Consider the following 17,892-nt stretch of genomic DNA (forward strand, 5'->3'; position numbering starts at 1 on the left):
TTATTATGTTGAGATATCTTCTCTCTATTCCCATTTTGTTGAGATTTTATCATAAAGGAATGTTGATTTTGTTAAAAGCTTTTCTGTATTTATTGAGATTATTATATGGTTTTTATTCTTTAGTTTGTTAATGAATATCACATTGATTAATTCGTGGATATTGAACCATTCTTTTATCCCTGAGAAAAACCCCACTTGATTGTGGCATATGATCTTTTTAAAGTACTGTTGAGTTTGGTTTGTCACTTTTTGTTGAGTATTTTTTGGGTGCATGTTCAGTGATATTGGGAGTAATTTTTTTTGTGCTGTCTTTGTTGATAGCTCAGTTGGCAAAGAATCCACCTACAATGCAGGAGACCCCAGTTTGATTCCTGGGTCAGGAAGATCTGGAGAAGGGATAGGCTACACACCCCAGTATTCTTGGGCTTCCCTTGTGGCTCAGCTGGTAAAGAATCGACCTGCAATGCAGGAGACCTGGGTTCAATCCCTGGGTTGGGATGATCCCCTGGAGAAGGGAAAGGCTACCCACTCTAGTATTCTGGCCTGGAGAATTCCATGGACTGTATAGTCCATGGGATCATAAAGAGTTGGACGTGACCGAGTGACTTTCACTTGTGTGTTTTGGTATGAAGGTTGCTGGCTGTGTAGTACTGGTTTGAAAGTGTTACTTCCTCTGTGGTTTTTCAGAATAGTTTGAGAAGGATAAATGTTAACTCTTTGTGCTTGATAGTCATCAGAGATGGCTCTTTGTCCTAGACTTTTGTTTGTTGGGAGTTTTAAAATTTTGAATACATGTGTGCTAAGTTGCTTCAGTTGTCTCTCACTCTTTGCGACTCTGTGAACTGTATCCCACCAGGCTTCTCTGTCCATGAGATTCTCCAGGCAAGAATAGTGGAGTGGGTTGCCATGCCCTTCTCCAGGGGATCTTCCTGACCCAGGGTTCAAACCCACTCCCTTAAAGGCAGGTTCTTTATGACTGGCACCGCCTGGGAAGTCCAAATATTGAATAGCTGATAAAAGTATATTTCTTGCCAAAAGATTAGCATTTTCCAAGGCCTGTAACTTAATGCCATGTCTCGTTATGTTAGGATGCCTGAAGTAATTTATTTGGTTTAGTATAGGCAGAATATCCTAAATATCCTAGGGCTTCCCTTGTGGCTCAGCTGGTAAAGAATTCACCTGCAATGCAGGAGACCTGGGTTCAATCCCTGGGTTGGGAAGATCCCCTGGAGAAGGGAAAGGTTAACCCACTCCAGTATTCTGGCTTGGAGAACACCATGGACGATATAGTCCATGGGATCACAAAGAGTTGGACACAACTGAGCGACTTTCACTAAATCTGAATCTAAAAGGCAGAATATTGCTTAATACTTTATGAGTGGGTAGAATAAGAGTACTAATACTTAAGTAATTATGAGTAAATGTCTTAACAACTCTGGATTGAGTTGAAGGATGTTGGGTACTCATCGATTACCCATTTAGATTTTTTTTTCCTATGATGTTGCTTTTTTACTTGTGGAGTTTAGTAATTCTTATTTAGCTAGTTTTTCTTCCTGCTTTGAGATAGATTATGCACCTGATGAAAAAGCTTAGATTTAGTGATTATGTTTGATGAAAATTTTTCAGGTATAAATTCTAAATGCACGCATGCTCAGCACATACTCAGTATAATATATACATACTAGGGTAGCAAAGGGGAGCTGAGATGAACTCATTCATTCAGCAAACTGTCTGAAGCAACCCTAGACTCTTAGGAATGTAGTACTACACAAAAGAGACAAAGTAACAGAGTACCTTTTGTGGACAATAAAGAGATAAATATGTATTATGACAGGTATTGTATGTGCTTTAAAGAAGAGTAAAGTTAGGGTAGAGAGACAAAGGGTGATGGCTTCTGGAGATGATTATGTAAGGCACTGGAAAAAGCCTCTTGAATTAGATTGTATTTGAACAGCAATCTGGAAGAAAGAGTCAAGCCATAAACAGATCTTAAGGGAGAGTATTCCGGGAGAGATAACAGTGAGTACAAAAGCCCTGAGATAGGAACAGTCAAGGTATATTCAGAAAATAGCATGGAGGTCAGTATAACCAGAGCAATTGAGTTAGGTAGACAGAGGAGGAGGAGTATGCCATTGTTCTGGTGTTCATTTAGGGCTTATGTAAGATGGCAAACATTTTCAGGAATAGTATGGACTAACATTATTAAAGGATCACTGGTTGTTAAGGGGAGGATAATTCATTGGCAGGAAAGATCCTCATTGGAGGACTGAGAGACTAGTTTAGTGCTACCCCATGGATTGTAGCCCACCAGGCTCCTCTGTCCATAGACTTCTCCAGGCAAGAGTACTGACTGGAATGGGTTGCCATTCCTTTCTTCAGGGATCGAATCTGGATCCTCCTGCATTGCAGACAGATTCTTTACCATCTGAGCCACCAGGGAAGCTCCTTAAAAGGATTTTGTTAGTGAATTGGATGTGAGGTAGAGAAAGGAGTAAGTCAAGGGTGACACTAAAGTTCTGGCCTGAGCAGCTATTAAAATCACATTGCCAGTTACTGAGTTGGGGAAGGCTGATATAGTGTTTGGGATGATATAATAAAGAATTGTCTTTTGGACAAGTAGAGATACTCTGAAAGAATATGGATGTTTGCATGCCATGTGCAAACAAGATTTTTTCATCTTTAGATTGTTTTAGTGTAATTGGTTCATGTTCGTTTGTGAATTTGTTCTTGGCTACTAAGTCTAATTAATGGTTTCTTCCCTATCATTTCTTTTCCCACTCTTGAATTGAGGCAAAAATGTTAAAGACTGTGATCAGAAATAAGACTGGAAAGGAAGGTTGAAGATGTCATAGGGAGTTGAGCAATAAAGCTAAAATTTCTGCATATTATCTTATACAGATTAATTAAAAATTTTTTTAAATTTATTTTTGACTATCCTGGGTTTTCGTTGCCGTGCAGGCTTTTCTGTAGTTGCAGCAAGTGGGGACTACACTCCAGTTGCTGTTCATAGGCTTCTCATTGCAATGGCTTCTCTTATTGCAGAACATGGGCTTTAGGGCTTGTAGGGCAGTACAAGTACAACTACAACTCTAGGGCAGTAGTTGCAGCGCGTGGGCTCAGTAGTTGCGGCTTCCGGGCTATAGAGCACAACTAGCCCGTGTGCCTCAGTAGTTGTGGTGCACGGGCTTAGTTGCTCCGTGACACGTGGAGTCCTCCTGGATCAGGGATGGAGCTCCTGTCTCCTGCACTGATAGGCTGGTTCTTTACTACTGAGCCTCCAGGAAAGCCCTATAAGGAGTAATGCTGTGAAGGAGATACCATTAAAAGATACCATTAAAAAGGTTTCTTTTTCACTGAATTACAATGTGGTGAAACCGTTTTAGGAAGATAGCTTGGTAAAAGTTACTCTAAAATGATACGAAGGCAAGAACCTATTAGAAAAATTCTAGAGCTGTCTATCTTAGGTTGTATTTCTTTTTGTCTTCTGACTCATTTGGCAAATTTGATCAATACTGAGAACCCAGTTTTTTTTTGTTTTTTTTTTAATTTCACATCCTGACATCTCTGAAATGAGATTCTAATTGTTTTTCATGTATGATCACTATTGACTGCATATCCGGGTAGTTGCCACTGCTTGTGACTGTATGAATATAAAAGTTCTATCCCTAAATCTGGAGAATAGATGGCAAAAACTTGGGAGAAGGATTCATAGATAATTCTGGAATATTCTTAACCCCTAGGAAGCCCTAATTGAAACTGAGGGAACTGGGGGAAATTCATCAGACACATGTGCCAACAATCCCAAGAAAGTCATAAGTTGGGTAATTCTACATAGTGAAAGTCACTCAGTTGTGTCTGACCCTTTGCAACCCACAAATTTAATCACAAAACCAGTATAAAAGGCCAGTACCAATAATTTAGTTCTTAATGGATTTCCTGAAGAATCACCACTTTTTTTCTTCCAATTTTATTGAGATATAATTGCCATATACAACACTGTATAACTTTAAGGTATACCATATAATGACATTATGAAAGTCAAATGGTATGGACCTAACAGAAGCAGAAGATATTAAGAAGAGGTGGCAAGAATACACAGAAGAACTGTTATGACCCAGATAATCACGATGGTGTGATCACTCACCTAGAGCCAGACATCCTAGAATGCGAAGTCAAGTGGGCCTTAGGAAGCATCACTATAAAGAAAGCTAGTGGAGGTAATGGAATTCCAGTTGAGCTATTTCAAATTCTAAAAGATGATGCTGTAAAAGTGCTGCACTACATATCCCAACAAATTTGGAAGACTCGGCAGAAGCCACAGGACTGGAAAAGGTCTGTTTTCATTCCAATCCCAAAGAAAGGCAATGCCAAAGAATGCTCAAACTATTGCACAATTGCACTCATCTCACATGCTATCAAAGTAATGTTCAAAATTCTCCAAGGCAGGCTTCAACAGTAAGTGAACCGTGAACTTCCAGATGTTCAAGCTGGATTTAGAAAAGGCAGAGAAACCAGAGATCAAATTGCCAACATCCATTGGATCGTCGAAAAAGCAAGAGAGTTCCAGAAAAACATCTACTTTATTGACTATGCTAAAGCCTTTGACTGTGTGGATCACAACAAACTGGAAAATTCCTCAAGAGATGGGAATACCAGACCACCAGGCACCTTGTCTGCCTCCTGAGACATCTGTATGCAGGTCAAGAAGCAACAGTTAGAACTGGACATGGAACAAGGGTGGTTCCAAATAGGGAAAGGAATATGTCAAGGCTGTATATTTGTCACCCTGCTTATTTAACTTATGTGCAGAGTACATAATGTGAAATGCTGGGCTGGATGAAACACAGCTGGAATCAAGATTGCCAGGAGAAATATCAATAACCTCATATATGCAGATGACACCACCCTTATGGCAGAAAGCAAAGAAAAACTAAAGAACCTCTTGATTAAAGTGAAAGAGGAGAGTGAAAAAATTGGCTTAAAACTCAACATTCAGAAAACTAAGATCATGGCATTCAGTCCCAACAGTTCATGGCAAATAGATGGGGAAACAATGGGAAAATTGACAGACTTTATTTTTTGGGACTCCACAATCACTGAGGATGGTGACTGCAGCCATGAAATAAAAAGACATTTGCTCCTTGGAAGAAAAGTTATGACCAACCTAGACAGCTTATTAAAAAGCAGAGACATTACTTTGCCAACAAAGGTCCATCTAGTCAAAGCTGTTGTTTCTCCAGTAGTCATGTATGGATGTGAGAATTGGACTATAAAGAAAGCTAAGTGCTGAAGAATCGATGCTTTTGAATTGTGGCGTTGGAGAAGACTTGAGAATCCCTTGTACAGCAAGGAGATCCAACCAGTCCATCCTAAAGGAAATCAGTCCTGACTATTCATTGGAAGGTCTGATGCTGAAGCTCCAATACTTTGGCCACTTGATGTGAAGAACTGACTTATTGGAAAAGACCCTGATGCTGGCAGTGATTGAAGGCAGGAGGAGAAGGGGACAACAAAGGATGAGATGGTTGGATGGCATCACCAACTCAATGGATATGAGTTTGAGTACACTCCAGGAGTTGGTGATAGATGGGGAAGCCTGGAGTACTGCAGTCCATGGGGTTGCAAAGAGTCAGACACGACTGAGCGACTGAACTGAACTGAAAAATATGAAATGATTATCACAGAAAGTTTAGTAAGCATCCATCATCTCATCTCATATAGTTACGACATTAAAGAAATAAAATTTTTTTCCTTGTGATGAGAAGTCTTGGGATTTACTCTCTTAGCACCTTTCAGGTATAACATACAGGAGTGTTAATTACATTTATCATGCTTGTACATTACATCCCTAGTACTTAACATAACTCGAAGTTTGTACCTTTTGACTGCCTTCATCAGTTCCTCCTCCTGTCACCGCCATCTCTTGGAGTTTGTTTCTTTTTGAAATACAATTGACCTGCAACACTATGTTAGTTCCTAGTACACACATAATGATTTGATAAATCTATATGTTTTAAAATGATCACCATGATAAGTCCATTTAGCAACTGTCGCTATACCAACATGTTACATATTTACTGACTATATTTCCTGCAAATCACCACTCTTCTGGATAGCATAGAGGATGATACTGTGTGAAAAATGGTTATCAACAAACTTGGGATGAAAATTAGAAAAAATTGGATTCTGCATTAATGAAGGTTTACGACGCCTTAACCAATTTATTATATACACATATATTCATTTTTATCAGTTAAATAGAAGCTATGTCTATATTAGTTTGCTCTGGCTGCTATTGGAATTCATTACAAACTTGGTGACTTAAGGCCGCAGAAACTTACTTCTTCCCTGTTCTGGAGGTTAGAAGTCTGAAGTTATGGTGTTGGCAGATCCTTGCTCCCTCTGTGGGGTCTAGGGAAGATTCTTTCCTTGCCTCTTGCTGTAATTTCTGGTGGCTCCTGGCGGTCCTTCACATCCTTTGACTTGTAGTTGCATCTCTGGAATCTCCGCTTCTGTCTTCTTACGGTCTTCTGCTCTGTGTGTCTCTGTATCATTGTTTGTCTCTGATAAGGACATACTCATTGGTTTTAGTGACCACTCTAATCCAGTATGATCTCATGTCAATCTTTCTTTAATTGTTTATGCCATGTCTGTATTTCTCAATGTCATATTCTGAGGCTCCAGGTTGATATGAGTATTTTTTTGGGGGGGGTGACACTTTCAACCCACTACAAAGTCCAAAAGGGCTTTTTCGGTAATTCAGAAAAATTCTAAGTGGTAAGAAAACACCGTGACTCAGTTCTGATGCCCAGTTTGTGTTTTCCAAATAAAAGAACCAGGGCTCCTTGAAATAAATAAATGTTTCCAGGTTTGAGGTAGTAAATAAATAAGATATGCCTAGAACATTTTTTTTTAATAGAGCACAAGTAAACTTTCAAAGAAGTGCTAGGATTATAACAAAAAGTCTCAAGCATCAACTATACATTGAACAAGAATCAGCTATAGATTCAACAAGAATCAACAATAGATTGGGTTCCCTGTAGCCAAAAATGGAACAATTTAAGCATCAAAAAGGGGAATAATATTCAGTAACTGTGAAGAGGGACAGTCATTGAAACTTGCCAGATTTGTCAAAGTTCATGAGTTCATCATGCTACCTTATCAGTAAATAAATAAGCAGACTAATTTGTCTATTTTAGAGGATGCTAGGAAGTTAACTCACTTTTAAAATTTATTTTTTAATTGGAGGATTATTGCTTTATAACATTGTGTTGGTTTAGACTCATTTTTAAAGCCAGTATATGAAAGGAAAGATACAAACATCTACCTTGCCTTTTTTATATAAGCTATACATCAAGGTAATTGAAAATGTACATCAAGGTAAGGAAAGTTTGTTTCTTATAAAAATATTTCAGCAAATAATTGAAAATTGTGGAATTTGAACATCACCAATTTTGTAAATGAACATCACAGCATTTAGGCAGTGATCAGTAAGTGAAAGTGAAAGTCATACTGTTGTGTCCAACTCTGCAACCCCATGGACTATACAGTCCATGGAATTCTCTAGGCCAAAAGACTGGAGTGGGTAACCTTTCCCTTCTCCAGGGGGTCTTTCCAACCCAGGAATCAAACCCAGGTCTCCCTCCTGCATTGCAGAAGGGTTCTTTACCAGCTGAACCACAAGAGAAGCCCAAGAACACTGGAGTGGGTAGCCTATCCCTTCTCCAGTAGATCTTCCTGACCCAGGAATCAAACTGGGGTCTCTTGCATTACAGGCTGATTCTTTACCAACTGAGCTATCAGGGAAGCTGTTATTAAACATTTCCTTATGGAAGTAAGTACAAGTATGCAATAGTGTGACGAAAGGGAAAAAGAAAGAAACCCAAAAAACAAAACTGCATCCAGTTAAGAAATCTAACTACTAATTTATAAGACATACAGAGACTGAGATTCATGTTAAGTAACAACAAGGAGATACAGTCAGCAAAACGTAGAGACCACAGACAAATAATCTGCCTTCTTCTGTCAGAAAATTGAAGGGAGTTTAGAAGTGGGAGTGGGAACCTGTAGATTAAAAGAGATGAAGGAGACATTCAACCAGTCACAACTGGATTATTTGGATCCTTATTCTATTATGTTGTAAAAGGAAAGTAAAAGATAACTTTAAGAACAGCTGGAGAAAATTGAACATTAGGTATTTGGTAATAAGGAATTATTGGATGTATTTTGTTTATTGATATCTTCCCCCACAGAACACATCTTTTTAAGTTAGTTATCTACTAAAATAGTTACACATGAATATGATAGGATGTTTATAGTTTGCTTCAAAATTACTTAAGATAGTAGTAATAAAATTAACTGGATGTGAATTAATAATTGTGGAAACTGGGATATGGGTATAATCGGATTTCATTATACTTCTGTTTTGTGTTTGAAATTTTCTGTAATTAAAAAAAAATGTGCTCTGAGAGTTTAATTGGCCATTATCCTCTCATAGTGGTACATAAATAACTCAAGTTCTTAAAATAAACTTCAATGAAATATAGTATATTAGCTTGTTTTTGTGGGGCTTTTTTTTTGTAGCAAGTTTCTGAATTGTGAATAGTGATTCTGTTTTCTGTGTGGCATTTTCCAGAGTATCAAAGTAGTAATGGTAGTTAAGTACTTAGTATTTGACTATGTTTGGCTATAACTACCCTATAATAAAAAGGTAACTGATCTATGCCTATAACAAACAGCAGAAACAAAGAGATGAATATAAAAGTAAAATAACTATAAGTTAATAGTTAAATCTGTTCTGTAGGTGTCATTTTTAATACTTTATGGAATGTTCAAAATCATTCATAATTATAAACTTTAAAACAATTTTAAAAGGCTAAATATCTTGGCCAGAACACAGAGTTGGAGCAGACAGAATTTGATCCAGTCTTCTACTCCATATCTAATGCCTCTTCCCATTACAGAATATTGCTAAAGCATGATTTTGTTACTCACCTTAAGCCTCTCACTTGGTGGTTGTCTACAATCTTTATAACTCAAATTATTGCTTTTTTCTAGTGGCTCTATATAAAGAGCTGAATGTCTGTTCTCTACTTAGCAGACCAATTGACTTTGATTATTTTGTGTATCCTTTCAGAAATGTAATAGATAATAGTTTTTTATTTCTTAGACTAAAGTTTCTAAATCATGGCTTCAGAAATAGCTGTAGAGCTTCAGTTTTAACCTTGAATTTTTGCATTAATTATGAGATTTCTTAGATACTATTTTATTAACAAAGTGCCTCATTAGAAAACTAAGAGAATCTGTAAATGTTACTAGTAATTGTCTCAAAGTTTAGGGGCACTAATGAACCTGTCATGCTAGAAGGAAGCAATCTTAGACTCTTTTTTTTTTTTTCTTTTCTCTAGGAATGCACAGCATACTTTTATTTTTTAAATTTATTTATTTTATATATATATGTTTTTCATTTATTTTTATTAGTTGGAGGCTAATTACTTTACATATTGTAGTGGTTTTTGCCATACATTGGCATGAATCAGCCATGGATTTACATGTGTTCCCCATCCCGGTCCCCTCTCCTGCCTCCCTCCCCATCCGATCCCTCTGGGTCTTCCCAGTGCACCAGCCCTGAGCACTTGTCTCATGCATCCAACCTCTCCTGGTGATCTGTTTCACCCTTGATAGTATACTTGTTTCAGTGCTGTTCTCTCAGAACATCCCACCCTCGCCTTCTCCCACAGAGTCCCAAAGTCTGTTCTGTACATCTGTGTCTCTTTTTCTGTTTTGCATATAGGGTTATCGTTACCATCTTTTTAAATTCCATATATATGCCTTAGTATACTTTATTGGTGTTTATCTTTCTGGCTTACTTCACTCTGTATAATGGGCTCCAGTTTCATCCATCTTATTAGAACTGATTCAAATGAATTCTTTTTAATGGCTGAGTAATATTCCATTGTGTATATGTACCACAGCTTCCTTATCCATTCGTCTGCTGATGGGCATCTAGGTTGCTTCCATGTCCTGGCTATTGTAAACAGTGCTGTGATGAACATCGGGGTGCACGTGTCTCTTTCAGATCTAGTTTCCTCGGTGTGTATGCCCAGGAGTGGGATTACTGGGTCATATGGCAGTTCTGTTTCCAGTTTTTTAAGGAATCTCCACACTGTTCTCCATAGTGGCTGTGCTAGTTTACATTCCCACCAACAGTGTAAGAGGGTTCCCTTTTCTCCACACCCTCTCCGGCATTTATTGCTTATAGACTTTTGGATAGCAGCATCCTGACTGGTGTGTAATGGTACCTCGTTGTGGTTTTGATTTGCATTTCTCTGATAATGAGTGATGTTGAGCATCTTTTCATGTGTTTGTTAGCCATCTGTATGTCGTCTTTGGAGAAATGTCTGTTTATTCTTTGGCCCATTTTTTGATTGGGTCATTTATTTTTCTGGAATTGAGCTGCAGGAGTTGCTTGTATATTTTTGAGATTAATCCTTTGTTGCTTCATTTGCTATTATTTTCTCCCATTCTAAGGGCTGTCTTTTCACCTTGCTTATAGTTTCCTTTGTTGTGCAAAAGACTTTAAGTTTAATTAGGTCCCATTTGTTTATTTTTGCTTTTATTTCCAATATTCTGGGAGGTGGGTCATAGAGGATCCCGCTGTGATTTATGTTGGACAGTGTTTTGCCTATGTTCTCCTCTGGGAGTTTTATAGTTTCTGGTCTTACATTTAGATCTTCAATCCATTTTGAGTTTATTTTTGTGTATGGTGTTAGAAGGAGTTCTGGTTTCATTCTTTTACAAGTGGTTGACCAGTTTTCCCAGCATCACTTGTTAAAGAGGTTATCTTTTTTCCATTGTATATCCTTGCCTCCTTTGTCGAAGATAAGGTGTCCATAGGTTCGTGGATTTATCTCTGGGCTTTCTATTCTGTTCCTTTGATCTATATTTCTGTCTTTGTGCCAATACCATACTGTCTTGATGACTGTGGCTTTGTAGTAGAGCCTGAAGTCAGGCAGGTTGATTCCTCCAGTTCCATTCTTCTTTCTCAACATTGCTTTGGCAATTCGAGGTTTTTTGTATTTCCATACAAATTGTTCTAGTTCTCTGAAAAATACCATTGGTAGCTTGATAGGGGGATCGCATTGAATCTATAGATTGCTTTGGGCAGTATAGCCATTTTGACAATATTGATTCTTCCAGTCCATGAACACGGTATATTTCTCCATCTATTTGTGTCCTCTTTGATTTCTTTCATCAGTGTTTTATAGTTTTATATATATATATAGGTCTTTTCATTTCTTTAGGTAGATATACTCCTAAGTATTTTATATTTTTTGTTGCAGTGGTGAATGGTATTGTTTCCTTAATTTCTCTTTCTGTTTTCTCATTGTTAGTATATAGGAATGCAGTGGATTGCTGTGTGTTAATTTTATATCCTGCAACATTACTGTATTCATTGATTAGCTGTAGTAATTTTCTGGTAGAGTCTTTAGGGTTTTCTATGTAGAGGATCATGTCGTCTGCAAACAGTGAGAGTTTTACTTCTTCTTTTCCTATCTGGATTCCTTTTATTTCTTCTGCTCTGATTGCTGTGGCCAACACTGCCAAAACTATGTTGAATAGTAGTGGTGAGAATGGACATCCTTGTCTTGTTCCTGACTTTAAGGGAAATGCTTTCACTTTTTCACCATTGAGGATAATGTTTACTGTGGGTTTATCATATATAGCTTTTATTATGTCAACCTTGGACTCTTAAATGTAGGCATTTGAACTGAGAAAAGAACTAAGATGAAAGGTATGGTGAAGGTAGAGTTAGTGGAAAGTTGTGCAAATTAAGTACATTTTAATGTATTTATTCAGGTAGACTGAGCAGGAACCATGGTTGCCCAAAGGATAATTTAAATTTATTTTTATGAAAGAACTTCTTGAGGAAATATTATCTTTTTATGGTAGATTTCAGAAGCAGTGAGGTTTAGTGTCTTAATTTTTTCAAGTTTTTAAAAGTGAGCAGGGGCTGTGCTTTGAACATTCATGTGTGACTTTCTCCTTTAGGTTATTATCTTTATATTATACATACTAAAACTAATGAATAGAGTATATGAAATTGTGAAGTTCTTTTATTTGGATTAGAAATTATTAGTATAACATTAGTTAAAACTCCAGCAGACCTGATAGATAATTTTATTGGAAGTTGAGCCATTTGGGTTTTGTATTAGTTTTTCTATTAAATCATCTGTGACTCTGATAAAATTGTATAAACTTTACTTTCTTCATTTAGTGAACATGGTGTTGTCTCACTGTAAGTATTGTAAACCACTAGACAGCATACCTTTTGACAAATCTGATAAGAACATATCACTCTCATTCTTTAGTCATACTAGATAATAGATAACTGAGTTTCCATACTTCTTTTTTATTTTAACCTCCTTTATATACTTTGTTCTTGGAATGAACATAATAGTCTTTGGTTTGGGCTAATAGTTTATAACTGATATAGTTTATAAAAAGTACCCCTTTTAGGACATTTCTTAATGGACTATTTCCCTAGGTACATACTAAATCCATGTAATTATGGCTCTGTTAATTTGGAATCAATTAATCAAATTTTAATTGGGTACCTGCCAAGTACTACTGTGCTCTTAAGATCAGAGCCTTTATTATACTGGTTTGTTTTGCAGGAAAAGATGTTGTCATTGAAACATCTTTTCAGATATACTAAATTAAAAAAAAAAAAAGTTTCCAGGTAAGCATAACAGATTGAGCACTTCTTTGATTCTCTGATCCCTCTCAGAACCCTACAGAAAAGACCATAAAGAAATCAAAATAAAAATTTAAGCCAGAAAACAGAACTGGAGAGAAGTACAGCTGATGAAGGATGTCCATAAAATAGAAGCTTGAAAATGGTTGTTTGAGGTGCATATTAATAGTAAACTGTCTTAGTAGAAAGCTGAAACCCAAACCTCTCATGGAGAGTGACATTGAGAATCAGACCAGTTCACACACCGTAGAACCTTAGTCTTTGGTCTGGGACCTACGTTATATCTGAAAGCAGGTGTATGGGGTGGTGCTGAAAACAGAATTGGTTAAAATTTTTAAAGGAGCAGTTTATCCTGCAGAATTTTGGCTGAATTAGGGTAAGGGGAGTCTACTCAGGCAAACAGGAGGCTTACTTTCTAAACGAGTGATTAAATCAACTTAAACTCTAGTGCGAATGAGGGTAGAGGAAACAACAGTAAAAAGAAGGAAATTAAAGCAAATGTTGAGGTCTCTACCTTCCTGCCCATGATCATTTCGCAAAGCTCTTGCAGTCTTGCTTGTTCCCAAAATGGAAGATAGAAGGTATTGGTATCTTCCAGAATACTGTCACTGGTTTAGAAGACTTGGAGATACTGCCATTTGGAAATTTTTGAATGAAATAGCCAGGTCTCTCTGCTTTATCACCCTACAGTGAAACCCATTGAAAGGCACTGACCACGCATCCACATTGTTCTCAGTCAGTATCTTAGTGCTCCACAAACAGTCAAGGACCACCAGAGAGTGAGGGAGCCTCCAGGTAATAGAGATAAATACATAGGCAAAGAAAAGGAACCTGACAGAACAAACCGAGTGCTGAAACAGGGAGTTACTTGAAAACTAATATCCTCAGAGGTAAGAGAAGGAATATTTCATTAATGAGGTAAGAAAAGACTAAAAAAAGAAAAATTTTGGAAATTAAGAATATTATAGCTGAAGTTTAAAAAAGTTGAATGTAATTGGAAAATGAGTTGTAAACAAGGAATGAGCTACACTGATAGAATCCTAGACTCTGCATATATTTGAAGAGCTTCTAGAGAGAGAAAATAGACCATGTGTAAAAGAATGTTGCCAATAACAGATGAAACAGTGGAGCACTACCTTGAAAATTCTGGGGAAAATAATTATTAACCTAGAAATCTGAGATGCAACCAAACTGTCAGTCTAGTGTTAGGGCAAAATAAAGACGTTTTTAAAGACATTAAGAGCTTAAAAATTCATTCTCAAACATCCTTTCTCATAATTACACTGGAAGATATGTCTGTGTCACTTAATGAGAAAGTAAACAAAGAGACAATGTGAGATTCAGAAAAATGAGTTCCTAAAAGAAACAGAAAAGGAGAAAAAAAACAATAAGCAAATTAGTTCTGACCCAGGGAAAGGGGGTATTGTGAAGATAATAGAGGACAGTCACAGAATGACAGTTGAGCCGCAGCTTTTAGAGAGTTACCAGTTCAAATTGGAGCAGGGCAGAGGAAGGGTGTTTCCAAGAGAGTGAGGAGCAAACCTGATGGATGAATTGATGTATTTGAATGTATTAAGAGATCTTTACATTTGTTGCAGTTAGTTCAATTAATGACAGATAATACAACATAAAAACAAGAAAAAGCTATCATCAACCATAGGAAAAGGAAGAAGTTGTACAAAAAAGTAATTGTAATTCAGTATATGGCCTAGCTGAGAATGTTTATATAGTTATGATAATGCAGCATTGTTTACATCGTGTTGATACATCAAAAAGAACATTTGGAGCCTTCCATGGTGATCCAGTGGTTAAGATTCTGTGCTTCCCCTGGTGGGGTCATTTCCTCAAGTTGCACAGTACAGCTTAAAAACATTTGTGGAGGAGAAGTCTATCTTCTGGAGGAAAAAAAATTTAAAAATAACCAAAAATAACACGGTAGAGCAGTATATATCTTGCTCAGTTGTATCCAGCTCTTGTGGCCCTGTGGACTTCAGCTCTTCTGTCCTGGAGCTCACCTGGCAGGAATACTGGAGTGAGTAGCCATTCCCTTTTCCCGGGGATCTTCTCGACCCAGGGATTGAACCCTGGTCTCCCTGTTTACTCTCTGAGCCACCAGGGAAGCCCAGAGTAGTATGAACATGTGATGAGTTCTTTGATGGAGCTGAATTAAGAGTGAGAATTGCTGTAATTTTTTAAAAATAAGTCCAGAAGTGCTGTTGGACTTCTTAAAGTATGAATATGCATTAACTTTGATAAAAAAGAAACAATGTATCACTGTTGTCCAAAGGATAGATTAGTAAGTGAATGTGTGAAATGACCTCTAGGAAACCACAATTTAGACAAATCCACAATTGGAATTGCTTGATAATTACCTGAGAATTACCCAGAAATATGTGAAATAGCTTTGGGACTAGATTTTCATACTTAGCATTGGCCAGAAAACTAACAGTTCTTCCCATAGAGAGCATTTCATCTAGTGGTGGCTTCCCGACAGAGACTTCCAAGTGAAGAAGGAATGCTGTGTAAACTGTATGTACTCCTTCAGTATTGAGTGAAAAAACCTGATTGAGAACAACTCAGCACCCTTAGGGCTTAAAAACTACAGTGTACCTACAATGTAGCAATTCTCCGTCTAGTTGAAGGAAATTATTATTTCTGATTGTGGCTGGGTACCTATCACAAACTTATATTCCTGGCTTCTTTAATCACTTAAAATAAGTATCATCTTTTAAATGTATAATGAGAGGTAAGAAGATAAGTTCTTGGAACTCCATCTGCACTCTTCTCCCCAGTCAGTTCAGTTGCTCAGTCGTGTCCAACTCTGTGACCCCATGAACCATAGCACGCCAGGCCTCCCTGACCATCACCAACTCCTGGAGTTTACCCAGACTCATGCCCATTGAGTCGGAGATGCCATCCAACCATCTCATCCTCTTTCGGCCCCCTCTCCTCCTGCCTTCAATCTTTTCCAGCATCAGGGTCTTTTCCAGTGAGTCAGTTCTTCGCATCAGGTGGCCAGAGTATTGGAGCTTCAGCTTCAACATCAGTCCTTCCAATGAACTCTCAGGACTGATCTCCTTTAGGATGGACTGGTTGGATCTCCTTGCAGTCCAAGGGACTCTCAAGAGTCTTCTCCAACACCACAATTCAAAAGCATCAATTCTTCTGCACTCAGCTTTCTTTATAGTCAAACTCTCACATCCATACATGACTACTGGAAAAACTATAGCCTTGACTAGACAGACCTTTGTTGACAAGTAATGTCTCTGCTTTTTAATATGCTGTCTAGGTTGGTCATGACTTTTTATCCAAGGAGTAAGCATCTTTTAATTTCATGACTGCAGTTGCCATCTGCAGTAATTTTGGACCCCAAGAAAATAAAGTCTGTCACTGTTTCTTCGTCTATTTGCCGTGAAGTGATGGGACCGGATGCCATGATCTTAGTTTTCTGAATGTTGCGCTTTAAGCCAACTTTTTCACTCTGTTTCACTTTCATCAAGAGAGTCTTTAGTTCTTCTTCACTTTCTGCCGTTAAGGGTGGTGTCATCTACATATCTGAGGTTATTGATATTTCTCCCAGCAATCTTGATTCCAGCCTGTGCTTCATCCAGTTCAGCGTTTCTCATGATGTACTCTGCATGTAAGTTAAATAAGCAGGGTGACAATATACAACCTTGACGTACTCCTTTTTCTATTTGGAACCAGTCTGTTGTTGTTCCATGTTCAGTTATAACTGTTGCTTCCTGACCTGCATACAGATTTCTCAAGAGGCAGGTCAGGTGGTCTGGTACTTCTATCTCTCAGAATTTTCCACAGTTTATTGTGATCCACACAGTCAAAGACTTTGGCATAGTCAATAAGGCAGAAATGATGTTTTTCTGGAACTCTCTTGCTTTTTCGATGATCCAGCGAATGTTGGTAATATGAAAATATCCTCTCCCCAATATGAAATATCATTTGTTACAGCTGTTCTGGGTGGGACATGTGTGATAGGTGAGTAATAGCGTGAAACCAAACAGCTGTTGTATAGTAACGTAACAGAAAGTTAGTATGCTGTTAAGTAGAAAGTAGGCTATTACCCACAGGACTGATGAAAGCAACCCAAAATACTTATGATCTTGCAGTAGCAGGAACTTGGCCTTCCAGTTAGGCTGATTTATTTTGAACAAAGTTAGATTGGCCTTTGTGAGACAAGCTTGGCTGGAGATTGAAAGACCAGTTGTCGTTTGTTCTGTAGACTTTACCCAGAGTTCTGAGGAGAGAGCAATGGCAGTACCAGCATCAGTTTATTGCAGACAAGTGTGTTCATAGGTGGAGATGACTAATAAGACAAACTTGATGGCAAAGAAAAACCAAGAGCAGTAATCTTTGACAGTTTTTGTGGTTAGCAGGAGCTATTTGTACTTTATCTTTCTTAACCTGGAAGAATGTATCCATAGAAATGGACTTGTAAAACCAAAAAGTAAGTTGTCAGTAATACAATCAAAAACTGCTATAGCAGAAAGCTGTTTTAATCAAGACTTCTACTTTTCCTAATTCCATACAATTGGAGGAGGATGGTGAGGGTACATATATTGAAGTTGGTGATTAAATGGTACTTTATGGTTGACAAGGGCTTGATGGTTTCAGTTCCCCTGGTCAGTTCCTACTTGAGGTGAGTTAATAGTACCTGTTGTTTAGGTCGTAACTGGAAAGGACATATTAAGTGTATTACTGATACTAAATAATTTTATTTCTTTTATATGTTTAATATTTCAAGACAGTTTAAGTTTGCACATAAGTGCCGGAACATATTGACTAAAATTTTGGTACTTAGTGCCCTAAGCATAGCAATTTTACATGCTTCTCTAGTTTTCTGTATTGTGGCCTCTTATATTTTCCTTTTGTCTGTGGCTTAACAAGATAAAACTAGCATTTGGAAAAATTATATAAATGCAAGCACTATTATTTTAAATTCAGTTTTTATACATATTTTAACCTTCTCTTGTCAATATGCCAGTATCAGTACTGGTTTAAAACCTTTTAAAATAAAAATTAAGGCAAAATCTTTTTGTGTCTTTGTACAGGAAACTCTAAATACAATGAAATGGGAGGAAAGAAAAATTCAATAATAAAGACAAACAAGGTTTGTTGAA

At 37.5% G+C, this 17,892-nt stretch overlaps 1 protein-coding gene across 3 annotated transcripts in view; it reads left to right on the forward strand.

Annotated features, from left to right (window-relative positions):
* The window catches only part of SCAF11 (SR-related CTD associated factor 11), an 87,891-nt gene that overhangs the window by 57,767 nt on the left and 12,232 nt on the right, over positions 1-17,892 (forward strand). For 2 of the 3 annotated variants that reach the window (XM_020873105.2, XM_020873106.2), the window contains exon 8: positions 17,824-17,882. In XM_020873105.2, coding sequence (XP_020728764.2) covers positions 17,824-17,882 — 59 coding nt within the window. Of the gene's footprint in view, positions 1-12,090; positions 14,790-17,823; positions 17,883-17,892 lie in introns of those variants that run through there. The other variant, XM_020873107.2, reaches the window with a different exon arrangement.

This window comes from Odocoileus virginianus, chromosome 24, assembly GCF_023699985.2.
Source record: "Odocoileus virginianus isolate 20LAN1187 ecotype Illinois chromosome 24, Ovbor_1.2, whole genome shotgun sequence".
Lineage (NCBI taxonomy): Eukaryota > Metazoa > Chordata > Mammalia > Artiodactyla > Cervidae > Odocoileus > Odocoileus virginianus.